Source organism: Callospermophilus lateralis, chromosome 14 (assembly GCF_048772815.1).
Source record: "Callospermophilus lateralis isolate mCalLat2 chromosome 14, mCalLat2.hap1, whole genome shotgun sequence".
Classification (NCBI taxonomy): Eukaryota; Metazoa; Chordata; class Mammalia; order Rodentia; family Sciuridae; genus Callospermophilus; species Callospermophilus lateralis.
Window position 1 is genome coordinate 60927550 of NC_135318.1, and position 18435 is coordinate 60945984.

Below are 18435 nucleotides of genomic sequence, written 5' to 3' on the forward strand. Positions count from 1 at the left end.
CAAAATGGCGATATTACCAAAAGTTCTCTATAGGTTTAATGCAATGTCAATCAAAATCCCAAAGGCATTGCTTGTAGAAATAGATAAAGCAATCATGAAATTCATATGGAAAAATAAAAGACCCAGAATAGCAAAAGCAATTCTAAGCAGGAAGTGCGAATCAGGCGGTATAGCGATACCGGATTTCAAACTACATTACAAAGCAATAGTAACAAAGACAGCACGGTACTGGTACCAAAACAGGCGGGTGGACCAATGGTACAGAATAGAGGACACAGAGACCAACCCACAAAGTTACAACTATCTTTTATTTGATAAAGGGGCTAAAAACATGCAATGGAGGAAGGATAGCATCTTCAACAAATGGTGTTGGGAAAACTGGAAATCCATATGCAACAAAATGAAACTGAAACCCCTCCTCTCACCATGCACAAAAGTTAACTCAAAATGGATCAAAGACCTTGATATCAAATCAGAGAATATGCGTCTGATAGAAAAAAAAGTTGGCTACGATCTACATATAGTGGGGTCGGGCTCCAAATTCCTAAATAGGACACCCATAGCACAAGAGTTAATACCAAGAATCAACAAATGGGACTCACTTAAACTAAAAAGTTTTTTTAACAGCAAGAGAAACAATAAGAGAAGTAAATAGGGAGCCTACATCATGGGAACAAATATTTACTCCTCACACGTCAGATAGAGCCCTAATATCCAGAATATACAAAGAACTCAAAAAATTAGACAATAAGATAACAAATAACCCAATCAACAAATGGGCCAAGGACCTGAACAGAAACTTCTCAGAGGAGGACATACAATCAATCAACAAGTACATGAAAAAATGCTCATCATCTCTAGCAGTCAGAGAAATGCAAATCAAAACCACCCTAAGATACCATCTCACTCCAGTAAGATTGGCAGCCATTATGAAATCAAACAACAACAAGTGCTGGCGAGGATGTGGGGAAAAGCGTTCTCTTGAACATTGGTGGTGGGGCTGCAAATTGGTGCGACCAATTTGGAAAGCAGTATGGAGATTCCTGGGAAAGCTGGAAATGGAACCATCATTTGACCCAGCTATTGCCCTACTCGGACTATTCCCTGAGGACATTAAAAGAGCGTATTACAGGGATACTGCCACATCGATGTTCATAGCAGCACAATTTACAATAGCTAGACTGTGGAACCAACCCAGATGCCCATCAATGGATGAATGGATTAAAAAAATGTGGCATCTATACACCATGGAGTATTACGCAGCACTAAAAAATGACAAAATCTTGGAATTTGCAGGGAAATGGATGGCACTAGAGCAGATTATGCTTAGTGAAGCTAGCCAATCCCTAAAAAACAAATACTAAATGTCTTCTTTTATATAATGAGAGCAACTAAGAATAAAGCAGGGAGGAAGAGCAGGAAGAAAAGATTAACATTAAACAGAGACATGAGGTGGTAAGGAAAGGAAGAGAAATGGGGAATTGCATGGAAACGGAGGGAGACCCTCATTGTTATACTAAATTACATATAAGAGGTTGTAAGTGGAATGGGAAAATAAACAAGGTGAGAAATGAATTACAGTAGAAGGGGTAGAGAGAGAAGATGGGAGGGGAGGGGAGGGGGGATAGTAGAGGATAGGAAAGGTAGCAGAATACAACAGTTACTAGTATGGTATTATGCAAAAATGTGGATGTGTAACCCATGTGATTCTGCAATCTGTACTTGGGGTAAAAAAGGGAGTTCATAACTCACTTGAAGCTAATGTATGCTAATGTATGAAATATGATATGTCAAGAGCTTTGTAGGGTTTTGAACAACCAATAAAAAATAAATAAATAAAAGTAAAGAGATGAGGAAAGATGTACAATGATAACATAGGTCAAAAGAAAGCAAGACCAGCTATATAAATTTCTGAGAGAGCTCACTCAAAAGCAAGGATATCTACTAGGAATACAGAAGGACATTACATGATGACAAGGAGATCAATACGCCAAGACATAACAATCCTTAATGTGAATGCACCTCACAATAGAACATTTGAATGCATCTGGCAAAAACTGACAGAACTAAAAGAGACTAGATGAATCCATTATTAAAGCCAGGAACTAAAACACTGCTCTGTCAAAAACAGATAGATCTGTGGAAGAAAAATCAGCAAGGGTATAGTTGACCTGAATGGCATCATCAATCAACTAAACACATTTGATCTAAGTTTCCATCTTAGGAAAAGAGAAAAATAAGAGAATATTAAATTCGAAGTAAATTGAAGAAAAGAAATATTGAAAATTAAAGCAAAAACCAATGAAATTAAAAACAAAAGATCCATAGCAAAAAAACCCACAAGACCAAAACGCTATAAAATCAGTAAGCTCCTCCTAAGAAAAAAAAGAGAAAACACAAACTCTTAATATTATAAATTTGAAAAGGTGTCTCCACAGATCCCATGGATTTCAAAAGGTAATAAAAGGATATTATGAACAAATGTATGCCAAAAAAATTGCCCATAAATTTGATAACCCAGATGAAATGGACACATTTCTTTAAAGGCACAATCTGCCAAAACTAACATAAAAAGAATTAGACTATTTAAATAGACCTATTAAAGAAATTGAATCAATATTAATAACCTTCCAAAATAAAATAACCTAGATTGGTTCACTGATAAATTCTACCAAAAATATAAGGAAAAAGTTATACTAATTCTCTACCATCTCTTTCAGAAGAAAGAAGAAGAGGAAATAATTTCTAACTCATTCTTATGAAGCCAGAAGTCCCCTAATACCAAGACCAGGCAAAGGCATAATATAAAAACTGCACAACAATATATCTCCTGAACACAGATGCAAAGATCCTCAAAACACAGTTAATAAATCAGATCCAAAAATGTGTTAAGAGCACTTATATCCCATAACTGGTATTGACTCAATGTTTGTATCCTCTAAAGTGTATATGTTGAAATCCTCCCCCTGCCAAAATTAAAATTGTTATAAGGTCATATTTCCAAAAGCAAGCTATAGATTCATTGAAATCCTTTTCAAAATACACACGATATTTTTCACATAACTAGAAAAAACAATCCTAAATTCATATAAAAGAACAAAAGACCCAGAATAGCCAAAGCCATCCTGAGCAAAAAGAGCATTGCTGGAGGCATATACTTCAATTTCAAATTATACCGCAGAGCCATAATAACAAGAACAGCATGGTATGGGCATAAAAACAGATGCATAGTCCAATAGAACAGAATAGAAGACACAGAGACAAACCCACATAGTTATTGACTCAGGTGCCAGAAACATACACTGGAAAAAATGACAGCCTCTTTAATAAAAGATGCTGAGAAAACGTGATAACCTTTGATAGACGAATGGAACTCACTCCTTATCTCTCACCCTCTGTAAAACTCAGAATGGATGGAAGACTTACTTAGAAATTTGCAACTGTTAAAAGAAAAAGGAGGGAAAACACCTCAACATATAGGTACAGGTAGACTTCCTGAATAAGACCCCTATAGCTCAGGAAATCAGAGCCAGAATCAATAAATGGTACAGCACTGAATTTAAAAACGTATGTGCAAAAAAGGAAATAACTAAGAGGGTCAAGAGACAATATACACAATGGAAGAAAATCTTTGCCAACTACTGTTCTGGCAGAAGATTCATATCCAGAATATATAAAGAACTCAAAAAAGTCAATATTAAAAAGCAGATAACCCAATCAATCAATTGGCAAACTAACTCAACACACTTATCAAATGAAGTAGAAATGGCCAACAAATATATACATATATATATATATATATATATATATATATGTGTGTGTGTGTGTGTGTGTGTGTGTGTGTGTGTGTGTGTATAAAGCTTAACATCTTTAGCAATCAGGGAAATGCAAATCAAGACTACGTTGAGATTTTATCTCACTTCATCTCACTCGAGTGAAAATGGCAATCACCAAGAATACAAATAACAGTAAATGAAGTGATACACTGTTGGTGGGAATATAAATTAGTAAAGCCACTATGGAAATAAATATAGACTATCCTCAGAAAGCTAAAAATAGAAGTGCTATGTGAACCAACTATACCATTTTTGGTATTTATCTAAAAGAATTCAAGTCATCATATTTAAAAATACGTGCATGTCCATGCTTATCACAGCACAATTCACAATACCCATGCTATGGAATCAGTGTAGTGTGTGTCAACAGAAGAATGGGTTAAAAAAAATGTGATATATAGAGTCTTGGTCACCTGCAGTGAATAATGAAATCATGTCATTTTCAGAAAATGATGGAACTGGAGACCATGATTTTGAGTGAAATAAATTAGACTTAGAAAGAAAAAAAAAAGCTAAAAGAGAAAGGAGGCAGATTACATTCAGGGGTAAACCAATAAAATTAACAACGGATTTCTCATCACAGATGCTGAAAGCGAGAAGATCCTGAAATAACATATTGCAAACACTGAAAGACAATGGATGCCAACAAAGAATTCTGTATCCAGCAAAATTAAGCTTCAGGTACGATAACAAAATAAAAATCTTTCATGATAAACAAAAGCTAAAAGAATTTGCAGTCAGAAAACCAGCATTCCACAGCACCTTGAGCAAAACAGTACACGAGGAAGAAATGAAAATCAACAACCAAAACCATCAGGGGGAAGAGCCTCGGTAACGACAGAGGACAGCGGGAAAAGCTAATCATGGAGAAAGAAACTATATTAAAAAAAAAAAGATAAATAATTCAACATGGCTGGCAGTACAAACCATATATCAATAGTAAACTCTAAATGTTAATGGCTTAAACTCACTACTAAAGCGACATAGGCTGGTAACATGGATTAAAAAAACAAACCCAACAATATGTTGCCTCCAGGAGACACATCTGATTCGAAAAGACATACACAGGCTGAAGGTGAAAGGGTGGGAAAAATATACCATGCACACGGTCCTCGGAAGCAAGTAGGGGTGGCTATCCTCATATCGAATAAAATCAACTTCAAGACTAAGTTAATCAAAAGGGATAAGGGAGGACATTATATACTGTTAAAAGGAACGATTCACCAACAAGACATAACAATTATCAATATTTATGCACCAAATAATGGTGCTGCAACGTTCATAAAACAAATTCTCCTCAAGTTCAAGAATCAAATAGACCACAACACAATAATTATGGGTGACTTCAACACACCTCTCTCACCATTGGACAAATCCTCCAAACAAATTTGAATAAAGAGACTATAGAGCTCAATATCACAATCAATGACGTAGACTTAACTGACATATATAGAATATATCAACCATCATCAAGTGGATAAACTTTTTTCTCAGCAGCACATGGATACTTCTCAAAAATAGACCATATATTATGCCACAGGGCAACACTCAGTAAATATAAAGGGGTGGAGATAATACCATGTATTTTATCTGATCATAATGGAATGAAACTGGAAATCAATGATAAAAGAAGGAAGGAAAAATACTACATCACATGGAAAATGAACAATATGTTACTGAATGATCAAGGGGTCACAGAAGACATAAAGGAGGAAATCAAAAAATTCTTAGAGATAAATGAAAATACAGATACAACATATAGGAATCTATGGGACACAATGAGAGCAGTTTGAAGAGGAAAATTCATCGCCTGGAGGTCATTCCTCAAAAAAAGGAAAAACCAACAAATAAATGAGCTCACACTTCATCTCACGGCCCTAGAAAACGAAGAGCAAAACAACAGCAAATGTAGCAGAAGGCAAGAAATAATTAAAATCAGAGCGGAAATCAACGAAATTGAAACAAAAGAAACTAGTGAAAAAATTGACAAAACTAAAAGTTGGTTCTTCGAAAAAATAAATAAGATCAACAGACCCTTAGCCATGCTAACGAAGAGAAGAAGAGAGAGAACTCAAATTACTAACATACAGGATGAAAAAGGCAAGATCACAACAGATGCTACAGAAATACAGAAGACAATTAGAAATTATTTTGAAAACCTATATTCCAATAAAATAGCAGAGAGTGAAGACATCGATAAATTTCTTAAATCCTATGATTTGCCCAGACTGAATCAGGAGGATACACAGAATTTGAACACACCAATACCAATGGATGAGATTGAAGAAGCATTCAAAAGACTACCAACAAAGAAAAGCCTAGGACTGGATGGGTATAGAGCGGAGTTTTACAAAACCTTTAAAGAAGAATTAATACCAATACTTTTCAAGTTATTTCAGGAAATAGAAAAAGAGGGAGCTTTGCCAAATTCATTCTATGAGGCCAACATCACCCTGATTCCGAAACCAGACAAAGACACCTCAAAGAAAGAAAACTACAGACCAATATCTCTGATGAACCTAGATGCAAAAATCCTCAGTAAAATTCTGGTGAATCAGAATCAAAGGCACATCAAGAAAATTGTGCACCATGATCAAGAAGGATTCATCCCTGGGATGCAAGCATGGTTTGTTATACGGAAATCAATAAATGTTATTCACCACATCAATAGACTTAAAGATAAGAACCATATGATCATCTCAATAGACGCAGAAAAAGCAGTTGACAAAGTACAGCATCCCTTTATGTTCAAAACATTAGAAAAACTAGGGATAACAGGAACTCTCCTCGACTTTGTAAAAGTTATCTATGCTAAGCCTCAGGCTAGCATCATTCTGAATGGAGAAAAATTGAAGGCATTCCCTCTAAAATCAGGAACAAGACAGGGATGCCCTCTATCACCACTTCTTTCCAATATAGTTCTCGAAACACTGGCCAGAGCAATTAGACAGACAAAAAAAATTAAAGGCATAAAAATAGGAAAAGAAGAACTTAAATTATCACTGTTTGCGGATGACATGATTCTATACCTAGGAGACCCAAAAGTGTCTAGAAAAAAACTACTAGAACTAATAAATGAATTCAGCAAAGTGGCAGTATATAAAATCAACACGCAGAAATCAAAGGCATTTCTTTATATCAGCGACAAAACTTCTGAATCGGAAATGAGGAAAAACACTCCATTCACAATATCCTAAAAAAAAAATAAAATATTTGGGAATCAACCTAACAAAAGAGGTGAAAGACTTATACAATGAAAACTACAGAACCCTAAAGAGAGAAATAGAAGAAGATCTTAGAAGATGGAAAAATATGCCCTGTTCATGGATAGGCAGAACTAACATCATCAAAATGGCGATATTACCAAAAGTTCTCTATAGATTTAATGCAATGCCAATCAAAATCCAAACGGCATTTCTTGTAGAAATAGAGAAAGCAATCAGGAAATTCATATGGAAAAATAAAAGACCCAGAATAGCAAAAACAATGCTAAGCAGGAAGTGTGAATCAGGCGGTATAGCGATACCAGATTTCAAACTATATTACACAGCAATTGTAACAAAAACAGCATGGTACTGGTACCAAAACAGGCGGGTAGAACAATGGTACAGAATACAGGACACAGAGACTAATCCACAAAGCTACAACTATCTTATATTTGATAAAGGAGATAAAAGCATGCAATGGAGGAAGGATAGCATCTTCAACAAATGGTGTTGGGAAAACTGGAAATCCATATGCAACAAAATGAAACTGAATCCCCTCCTCTCGCCATGCACAAAAGTTAACTCAAAGTGGATCAAGGAATTAGATATCAAATCAGAGATTCTGCATCTGATAGAAGAAAAAGTTGGCTCCGATCTACATATAGTGGGGTCGGGCTCCAAATTCCTTAATAGGACACCCATAGCACAAGAGTTAATACCAAGAATCAACAAATGGGACTTACTTAAACTGAAAAGTTTTTTCTCAGCAAGAGAAACAATAAGAGAGGTAAATAGGGAGCCTACATAATGGGAACAAATTTTTACTCCTCACACTTCAGATAGGGCTCTAATATCCAGAGTATACAAAAAACTCAAAAAATTAGACAATAATATAACAAATAACCCAATCAATAAATGGGCCAAGGACCTGAACAGACACTTCTCAGAGGAGGACATACAATCAATCAACAAGTACATGAAAAAATGGTCACCAATTTTAGCAGTCAGAGAAATGCAAATCAAAACCACCGTAAGATACCATCTCACTCCAGTAAGATTGGCAGCCATTATGAAGTCAAAAAACAGCAAGTGCTGGCGAGGATGTGGGGACAAGTGTACTCTGGTACATTGCTGGTGAAACTGCAAACTGGTGCTGCCAATTTGGAAAGCAGTATGGAGATTCCTGGGAAAGCTGGGAATGGAGACACCATTTGACCTAACCATTGCCCTTCTCGGTCCATTCCCTGAAGACCTTAAAAGAGTATACTACAGAGATACTGCCACATCGATGTTCATAGCAGCACAATTCACAATTGCTAGACTGTGGAACCAAACCAGATGCCCTTCAATAGATGAATGGATAAAAAAAAATGTGGCATTTATACACCATGGAGTATTACGCAGCACTAAAAAATGACAAAATCATGGAATTTGCAGGAAAATGGATGGCATTAGAGCAGATTATGCTTAGTGAAGCTAGCCAATTCCTAAAAACAAATACCAAATGTCTTCTTTGATATAATGAGAGCAACTAAGAACAGAGCAGGAAGAAAGAGCATGAAGAAAAGATTAACATTAATCAGGGATGAGAGGTGGGAGGGAAAGGGAGAGAGAAGGGAAATTGCATGGAAATGGAAGGAGAACCCTCAGGGGTATACAAAACTACATACAAGAGGAAGTGAGGGGAAAGGGAAAAAAATATATAAGGGGGAGAACTGAATTATAGTAGAGGGGGTAGAGAGAGAAGAGTGGGGGGAGGGGGATAGTAGATGATAGGAAAGGCAGCAGAATACAACAGACACTAATATGACAATATGTTGTTCAATGGATGTGTAACTGATGTGATTCTGCAATCTTTAAACGGGGTAAAAATGGAGTTCATATCCCACTTGAATCAAAGTGTGAAATATGATATATCAAGAACTAGGTAATGTTTGAACAACCAACAATAAGAAAATAAAAATTAAAAAAATTAAAAAAATACAAATAAAAGGGGCTGGGGATGTGATGTAATGGGAAAGTGTCCCTGGTTTAAATTCCAAGGACCCGTCCCCCCAGCAAAAAAAAACAAATTAATTGCCTCTTTTATTAACACAAAATGAGACCTCAATGAGTTGACACGTTTCTAACAAAAAGTTAAAATTTAAAAGTCCATGTTAACCTCTCTTTTCTTTATGTTATCCATACTTTTTTATATTCTCTTAATGTTCTAACTATTCTCCTGGCTTTCCACCCAAGCATGCAAGACAAAGAATGTGAGAAGCCCAAGATTCTATAGTGGCTGTTTGCATGGGGGAGGAAGTCACAGTAACTGCCACACAGGATCCTCTTACGTAAGAAGAGAGAAAGGATCCTCAGTGCCTCCCACATATGAAAGAGGCTGATGGCAGAAAGTCTACATGACCCAGGAGCTGTCCTCAGGAAATTATAAGTTAAAGGAGTACAACAAAATTCCAGAGAGGGAAACTTTACCTCAGCTAGGTCTTCCACCTCTCTAGAGTTGCTGCTATTCTTCAGAAAAGAACAAAGAATCAACTCACAGAGAAGAAGACCCCTGCTTCTGGAAGTCAAAACAAAGTAATATCAATGTGTATAAGAATGCAGACTCAAGGCTTGTCCATGAACAAATGTCTACAATAAAGAGGGGTGGGGGAAGGAGAGTAGAAGAGAGTTACCAGTCTAACCTGGCCCAGCCCAGGCCAAAGAAAGTAGGGATCAATAGAAACTAAAGAGGATCTTGCGCCACATCATTCCAGAAAGAATGCACTCAAGGAACTTCCCCCTAGGGCTGGGATAGTGGCTCAGTGGTAAAATGTTAGCCTAGCATATGTGAGGCACAGGGCTTGACCCATGCATAAAATAAAAGTATTGGGTCCATCTACAGCTAAAAAAACCCAAACAAACTAACAAAAAAAATCCATTTTAACCCCTTTCTGAATCCTTGAATACTGCAGTAACTTCACTAATCCAATCTAATTCTATGTTCCAGAACCACTATACTTGCTCAACCTAAGTGTCTCTTTCTTCCATCTCCAGGGATATTAACTGCATATGATAATAGAGCAATGTATCACTATTACCTCTTACACTGTGAAACATCATTTATAACATATTCATAATATATTAATGAACATTTAACATGAACACGGAGATGATATCCCTAACACAAGAGCCTGGGGAAGGGAGTCATGGGGTGAGCCCATTATGTCCCTCTTGCAGGGCTGCACCTACCAGAACTGAGTCATTTATCTTCTATTATAACTTTCCTGTCACTTTCTCCACCCAATCAACTCTCTTGTCATTTTCCCCACCCAATCCCACCTTCTCCTTGGGAGTCTGACCACCCTATTGGCTACTTCATACCTTTAAATGGACAGTTCTGTGACATCATTCTCCCACCAAACCTACTGCCACCTGCTAGAATCTAGGGCTTGCTATGCAGTTGTAAACAAATTTGGATCATCGCAAGTGACCAGTGACCAGTAACCAGTCATTAGAGTGGCCAGTAAACAGTGACCAGTGAACTCCATACTGGGAAACATGTATTCTCTACCCTCAGCCACCCACACATCCTCTGTGGTGGTCTCCTCATCCTTTGTATCTGCAATTGATGTGACCTCTTCTCTGACCATGTCAGGTAAGGAAAGAAACATTTAAAAGTTTTTCATTAGACTTTTACCTTCCTCAATTTACTAATGGAGTCAAAAGAGCTTAGAATAATAGGGGAAAGGAGGGAACTAGAAATCTGGACACCTAATTTCATTTGGAATTTGACATGTACTGTGTATAGAACTGGACTATCTTACTCTCTCACAAAATCTGTTCCTTGATTTGCTACATGAGGCTAACAGATTGCCATGTTCTGGCCCCTTACTTTTCTTGCATCTTGAGGGGCATGTTTATAGAGAATGAAATCAGATTTTATGGTTGTGTTGTTTCAACTGAAAGAGACAAATCCTAGGCAGGGTGGAAACCAAGGGATTTCCTCTGTAACAGTTTCCCTTCACCAAGATTTCCACTTCAGTATTTCAAATTTAGTACTGTTCATCAAAGGGACATTCACATATTTGTTAGTTTTCTGTTTAAACTAGGTGAAAAGAGAAATAGGGAGAGAAGAGCAGGAGGACAGGGCTGTAAGGAGGCAGATGTTCTTGGGAAAGCAAGTTTGTGACTGTTTAAGCACAAGGCAACAGGAATTCAGTGGAGGAAAAAAATATAAAAATAAGGGAGAAGAAAATGTTAGAATAGTAGAGATGAAGAGAATGATGTTCTCAAGAAAAAAGAGGTTGGTTGGGATGGATGTGGAAGAAAAGCAAAGATTTGATTTAAACCAACAGACAACATAGAGTGAATCTTCCCAGAGGCTGGTTTAGAGAATGTATAGATTAACGGACCAGCAAGGAAACTAAGGCTTGAATTGGGGTATCACTAGGGTAAGCAGGTTATCACAAAAGTCACACTTGGCTGTTACAGTTTTTCCTATGACCTCTTTGAAAACCGACAATGTTGACAGTTTAAACATGAACATATTAGAAGTATGTTTTAGAAATGACTCTTCCTCCAAACATGCCAAGGAAAGTGGTTCTAGACAGAGCTGGAGAAATGGCATTTTCCATGTCCTATTTTGTTCTGATTTTTAAACTACAGGGATTTCTAAAAAATGTCTTGTCCAAACCTGCATCAGAAGGACACATTCCTTTGTGTGATATAAGCGTCAAGGTGAAGCTGTTTTCCATCTTTACAACAGTTTTTTTTCTAAAACAGACAATATACAAATAGTCATTGATGATTTCGAAATCTAAGAACCAAAAGAAAGAACTATATGAGAATAAAAATTCAAGCTCACATGTCTAATTCCAAGTTTATTTAAATAATTATCTGAAGACTTTTTGTTTTGTCTACATTTCAAATAATTGTTTGGGGCTGGGGTGTAGGGTAGCTCAAACATTTTAGTTTTAATTTTGTTTTAATATAAAGGGAGAAGGAAATGTCAGAATAAAAGACAAAAATTGTTTTAAATTTGTTATTTTATTATACTGTGATGGTTTTCTCAGACTTTAGGGACAAGATTTTCTGCTAAATGTGATAATAAACTAGGCTTCTATGATTTTGTTAAAGCATTTTCCACTTTTTTTTTTTATAACCAAAAGGATTATCAAAAAATATGTTTGTATTAATCGAAATATCTACCTAGTGGGATTAATGTCTTTTATTCAGTGTGGGTAATCCTTAGAGGAAGAGAAACAAGAACAGTAATGAAATTACTTTACACTTATTGTTTTTTTCTCTAGTATGTATAAAATTTCTTTCGGAAATTCCTTCTGTCCTCCTTCCTTTCTTCTTTCCCTCACTCCCTCCATTTCTCTCTCCTTCCCTCCCCGACTTGCTCCTTATTCCTTCCTTCCTTCCTCTCATTCATTCTTTCTTCCTTTCTTCTCTTTTTTCCAGTTCTGAGGATTGAACACAGGGTCTCATGCATGCTAGGCAAGCATGATACACAAGCTATATCTCCAGGACATTTTACTTGTTTTCTCAGATAAGATCTTGCTGAATGGCCCAGAGTGGCTTTGAATTCCTGCAATCCCACTGCCTCAGGTTCCCGAGTGTTGGGACCAGAGACCCACCATACCATGCCCAGATTCATAGTGGGTTTTGGCTTCGGTTTTCGCTTTTCCATATGGCTACCCATCTGTTCACTTTACTTAAATTTGTGTTCACTTTACTTCAAATTTGTGTTCACTTTACTTAAAATTACACACATTTTTAGTATAGTTTCTCTGTCTATATGTACTGCTTGAGAATGCACTCAAACTCACCTTCAATCATGAGCTTTGTTTTGATTAACAGTATTCACTAAAATCAAAGAGAAACATTCACTTTCATAATATTGTATGCATGATAACAGAACTCATTTCTTAGCAAATTTGATATACACTCACTTTTGCTACATATCCATATGTTCATTACTATCTAGTCATTCCTTTTAGTTCTGAGCTGTTTTTCACTTTTGCTTCTATCTTTCCAGAACATACTGTAACTCCCTCCAAATGAAACTTTTTGTAATATCTATTTATTAGTTGTAGTTCAACACAATACCTTTATTTTACTTATTTTTACATGGTGCTGAGGATTGAACCCAGGGCCTCGCATGTGCTAAGCAAGCACCCAAATGCTGAGCCATAACCTCAGCCCCCACATGAATCTTATGTAAAATGACTTTTATTCATGGATGAATTATCACTGTTGGTATTGTGATAACCACACTAAAGATGAGTAACCTGAAGCTCAGAAAGTTTCCATTTCTTTCAAGAAGCATTTCTTGAGAAACTGAATTTCAGGTAGTCATTTTCATGTAGGATCAGCAGTTAGGCTGAAAGAGGGCAAAGAATGACGCTTAAATTATCATTTGGATGGTAAAACTGAACTCCAGGAAATATCATGTGACCTGGACAAACAAAAGGAGATACTAAACATCACTGTGGTGATATCAGTAGATTTTCTATGAACAGGGAAAAACAAATTTCTGTTTCTCCAGATTTCTGGTCTTTGGAACAAGAGTCCTGGCCAGGAAGTAAGTTTCCATAATCTGTTGCTGATTGTGAACAAGTCGATCTCACTTCACTGACCCTTGGTGTACTCATTTGCTAACTGGTAATGTTGGAGTTTTCTCTGAGTTCGAAAATGCTTCAGTTCTAGGGCAAATTCAGGAGTCAATACTAGTGCAGGCTCAAAGGAACCATAGGAGAGGAAAAGGATGCTTTTGGGGAACAACGTGTGAAGCAGACCACTTGGGAATTCTGTGCCCAATTTGACAGAAAAGGCAGGTTATCAGAAGAGTAGTTGCAGCCATCCTAAATGGAGGGATTTGGGGTCTCTCAATGATTATTAGAATGAGGGCCCTCCTGATTACTACCACATTAAGACGACATTATTCCTCGAATATTGTAAGAATCTGCCTGTCTCATCAATATTTTCACCACCTCTTCTTCCTACAGAAAATTTCCGAAATTCTTCTTTACATGGAAATGCTGATTCTCTGCAGCTCTCTCTTCCTGTGGTGACCAATGCAGCGTCCGTGACAGGAGGGGTCTGCAACTTCTCCAGAGCCTCTGCTCCAGCTGAAACTTCAGCATGGTTACTGCCCTCAACCTGTGGCACCTCCTTTCAGCCACTCATGGGCAGTGCCTACCTTTATCAACATGCTAGCACAGCCATGGTGTCTAAGGTTACTGGCCAGAACCTGATTCCCATGGCACCTGCCCCCTATCCAAGTATTTCTGAGTGGTATATCCCAGGAAGTGCTGAAAAGAGCTCATCTTCACTTGGGGACTTTAATCTGACTGTCACTGACCAGAACACAGCAGATTCTTCCCTATCAATGACATCCCAGTATGACAAAACTTCCGAAGCCAATGTCGTGATCCCTGGATATCCACTACTATCTGGTAGGCTCGTCCAGGTGACACTATCTCAGATTCCAAATCAAGGACATTGCCTCTCACTACCCCACCAAGAAGGAAGCCAGGTCTACTACTATGATCAAAACTCTCTGGGGACTCTGCTCTCTGGAGAACATTGGCCCTGCCTGCAATCCTATGGCTCTGTGCCATATGCAGGAAGTAGTGCCACTGCCCCTCAACCAGAAATGGTGACAGTGCTGAAGGAAGTTCAGCCCACAAATGTCCTACCCTCAGTCCCTACACCTGTGACCTACTACTCTGTGTCCACTCAAAGTATAGAAGGAACAAATTTTCAAGGTGAGTACTAACACCAAAAAGGGGAAGGAATAAGATTACCACTCGAAATGAGGGTCCAGTTTTCAGCTGGTAACTGTGGGTTCACACATCCCTGGAATTCAAGTGCTGAGATTTTAATCACAATCTTGTTCAGCAGTCCCCATTTTCAGACTCTGTCAGAGAAGCATGCAGGACAGGATAATGGCCATCCTTGCATTTAAGAGAAATCTTGGAGCACACGGAAGGAAGCGGCTGTTCACTATTTTTGCACTCAGTCCAGCTACACAACCACACTATAAATATATTTCCCTAATTTTACTTTGGTTTAGAAAAATCAATCAACACATATCAGGATGTGACAGTTTAATTGATCCTTAATTGACTGCAGGTTGAACCTCTATATGTAGAGATGCTGTCCAAAGCAGGAGTCCAAAACCCCTGTCCTTTCACATTGATTTCATGAGCAACAGCTGCACCCTCTCCTAGTTCATGGTGTTAAGTGTTCTTACATTCTGGGGAGAGTGGAGAGAATAGAGAGGCCCCTATATGAGGACGAGAGACTTCATGAAACAGATTTTCTGTGTTTCCCACAGAGGAGACAAGTGCTCTACCAGAAACCCATGCTGCCATGGTGATGAACCAGCCCAAAAGTAAGACTTCAAGGGATCACCTGTAACTAATATGCAACTCTTAACAGATACCTGTCAGTGGTCCTTAAAAAGAGCTAATAGAAATGCTTTCTCCACCATAGGTGGTTTCCCTGAATAGTGTATTTCTGGGAAGGGGGAGCATCCTACTTACCATCTTCCTTGGTTCCTTTGTAGGGATGGAAACTTCCCTAGGGATGGAGGCTTCCTTGGGAGTGCAACCTCCAAGTCAGACATTTTGTCTGCCACAGCCTCCAGAATTCCCACACATCTGCAATAAGAGAAAAAGCCAAATAATTGAGAAAAACTCACAAACTGAACTTGGGGACATTACCACAATAACTCCAGTCCAGAGTTCTACAGATTTATTGGCATTGCCTCCAAATCAAAGCCAGGAACAGACAGAGATTAAGAATTCGTGTGAGATTAACACCATGCTCTCAGAGCCACTGGATGCCTACCAGATTGCCATGGAGAGCCAGGATCCTCCACTACTCCCTTTAGACATCCCTGAAATCCACCAGCTTCTGGCCTCCATTGGTCCTCTGGACCAAGAGGAGAAGCCACATTCTGAAAATACCCATCTAGAAAGGAGTAGCCTGAGTCTTGAGGACCAAGGCACACTTGGAAATGGGACTGAATTTAGCAGTGGTTTTGCAGACCTCACTGCACTGGTGGGGGATATTCACCTTCCTGAGCTTTTCAGTTCCTTAAAAGACTTTGAACAACCTGAAAGTCCCACAATAACAAAATCCAATGATACCAGAACCATCATGGAAAAGCAGGGGCAGGAAATCACAAGTGCCTTAAAGGGTCCTAGTGAGCCAATGAGGAAGAACAAACATAAAGCCTCGGAGTGTCCTGATGGAACTCCTCAGGCCAAAATGCAGCCAAGGGATCTGGAATGCACATTAAGAGGAGAAATTTCTCACAGGGATGCAGACAGTAGCAGGGCTCCTATGCACACTGCCGAGCACTCTATCAGCAAAGCTCAGAAAGCTGCATCCAGCAGGAACAGCAAGGCTAAGGGCCATGGGCAGGAAAAGACCAAGAGGACCAGAGAAAACAACTCCAGGAAAGCCCAGGAGAGGAAGCAGCCAGGCAATAAAGTCAAGGCAGAAGAGAAGCCAACTCTGCCCAAACCGAAGGGGAAGAGGAACCAACCTGACCTTTGCCAAGAGGCCTTTAAGAAGCCTCGGAGCTGTCTCGGCATGCACATGCTGGAGTCGGTGCAGGTTTTCCATGCATTGGGGAAGAAGAATGATAAGAAAACTGGGCTGTCTTCCTCCCGGGCCCCGGGAAACTCAGGCCGTAACCAAGACCCCCGTCCATGCCCAGCTAGGAAACCATGGCTGGCAGTTAAGGGTCCTGAGAAATCACAAGTCAAAGCCCAGAATCCAGATATTAGTGCAGAAGGAAAGGGTCCCTCTCCATCCATTTATGAGCCTCCACCACCTGGGAAGGTTAAATTGGTACCTTTGCCTTTTCTGACCCTGGAGAAACCTCCACCTCGACCAGTAATCAATCGGAGGCCACAATCTCTGGCCTCACGCAGACCCACTGGGGCTTACCCTGCCCAGCCTGGCCCTGCTAGCTCAGCTCAACCCATGGCAGTCAACCAATCCCAACCAGCTACTGCCAACCCATCTTGGATGCGTCCTGCCAAGCCAGCTCACCCCGTTTTGACTCATGCCATTCAGTCAGGTGTGAGTGCTTCTACCCAGCCTAGTGTCCCTCGGTCTGCTGCTTCTGGGCCTGCACCCTACAAAACATCATCTTGCACTTCTCTCCATTGGCAACCAGTTCCCAATGTTGGGACCAAGCCCCAGTCACAACCGCCCAAGCCTCAAAACCAATATCTACTCCAAGACTTTGCCTTACAACCAATTCCATGGAGGAAACCCAATGTTTCTGGGCAAGTAGTATCAACTCCCATCACCAAACAGCAGAGGCCAGAGCGGGAAGCCATGAAGAAGAAGGCTCAACAAGAGCGTGAGAATGCTGCCAAGTACACTGCTTTGGGGAGAGTGCAGTGTTTCATTGAGAGGGAAAGAGAGATGGAGATTTCTCGCTACTATGGCTACATAATGTAAGAGCTGCTGAGATCAGTGGTGCCACTTAGGGACCAAATAGTTTTCCACATGTATATAGATAGAGAGATACACATTTATTTATTCTCAGATGCTTTCAAAGTTTAATAAAATTATATAAAGAAATGGGATATAATTCACTAATACATAATAAAGAGGCCTTCTGGTACCACTGACAATTGTTAGAAAATAAAGAGGCCTTTGGGTACTACATGGGTACCAAATGGTGTTCTCATATACACATAGATAGATAGATGAAAATTTATTCATTAGGCACAGTTGAAAAGGTAATATAGTTTAATAAAGAAATTCTATAGTATTGATGAGAGGGTAAGTAATAAAGAGGCTTTATGTTGCCATTTGAATACCAAATAGTTTTCCACATATATATACAGAGAGGTACATAGATACAAAGGTATTCACTTATAGATTTTTAAGACAATATAGTTGAGTAAAGAAATGTAGTAGAATTGTTTGAGAGATAAGTAATCAAGATGCTTTCTGGTACTGCTTGGGCATCACATAGTTTTCCACATGTGTAGATACAAATTTTATAAATATGTAGATATAAAGATACAAATGTATTAATTCTAATATATTTTTAAAATTTAGTCAAATTGATTGAAGAAATTCAATAGAATTGGATAATAGATAATAAAGAAGCCTTGTGTTACCACTTGGCTATCAAACATTTGTCCTCATAGATGTATGAATATGTACTCCTTCCAATATACTTTTAAAACTTAATAAAATTGAATAAAGAAATGTAATGGAATTGATGAATAGATAATAAACAGGAGTTTTGAGTTTGAATGGCTGTTAAGTGTGGTTTAGTTTGGTAGCGGTGGGGATCACAGCCTGCATGAGAAGAAAGGAACTCAATGTTGGCCAGGATAAGAGAAGTAAAGGCTAGGAATGGG

General features: G+C 38.6%; 1 protein-coding gene across 1 annotated transcript; it reads left to right on the forward strand.

Annotated features, from left to right (window-relative positions):
• Nucleotides 1-10582: 10582 nt before the first annotated feature.
• Nucleotides 10583-17518, forward strand: LOC143380485 (uncharacterized protein C2orf78-like). Its single transcript, XM_076833551.2, has 3 exons — nucleotides 10583-10679; nucleotides 14038-14799; nucleotides 15603-17518. The coding sequence occupies exons 1-3, from the start codon at nucleotides 10583-10585 to the stop codon at nucleotides 17516-17518; spliced, it is 2775 nt and encodes a 924-aa protein (XP_076689666.2).
• The last annotated feature ends 917 nt before the right edge of the window (nucleotides 17519-18435 follow it).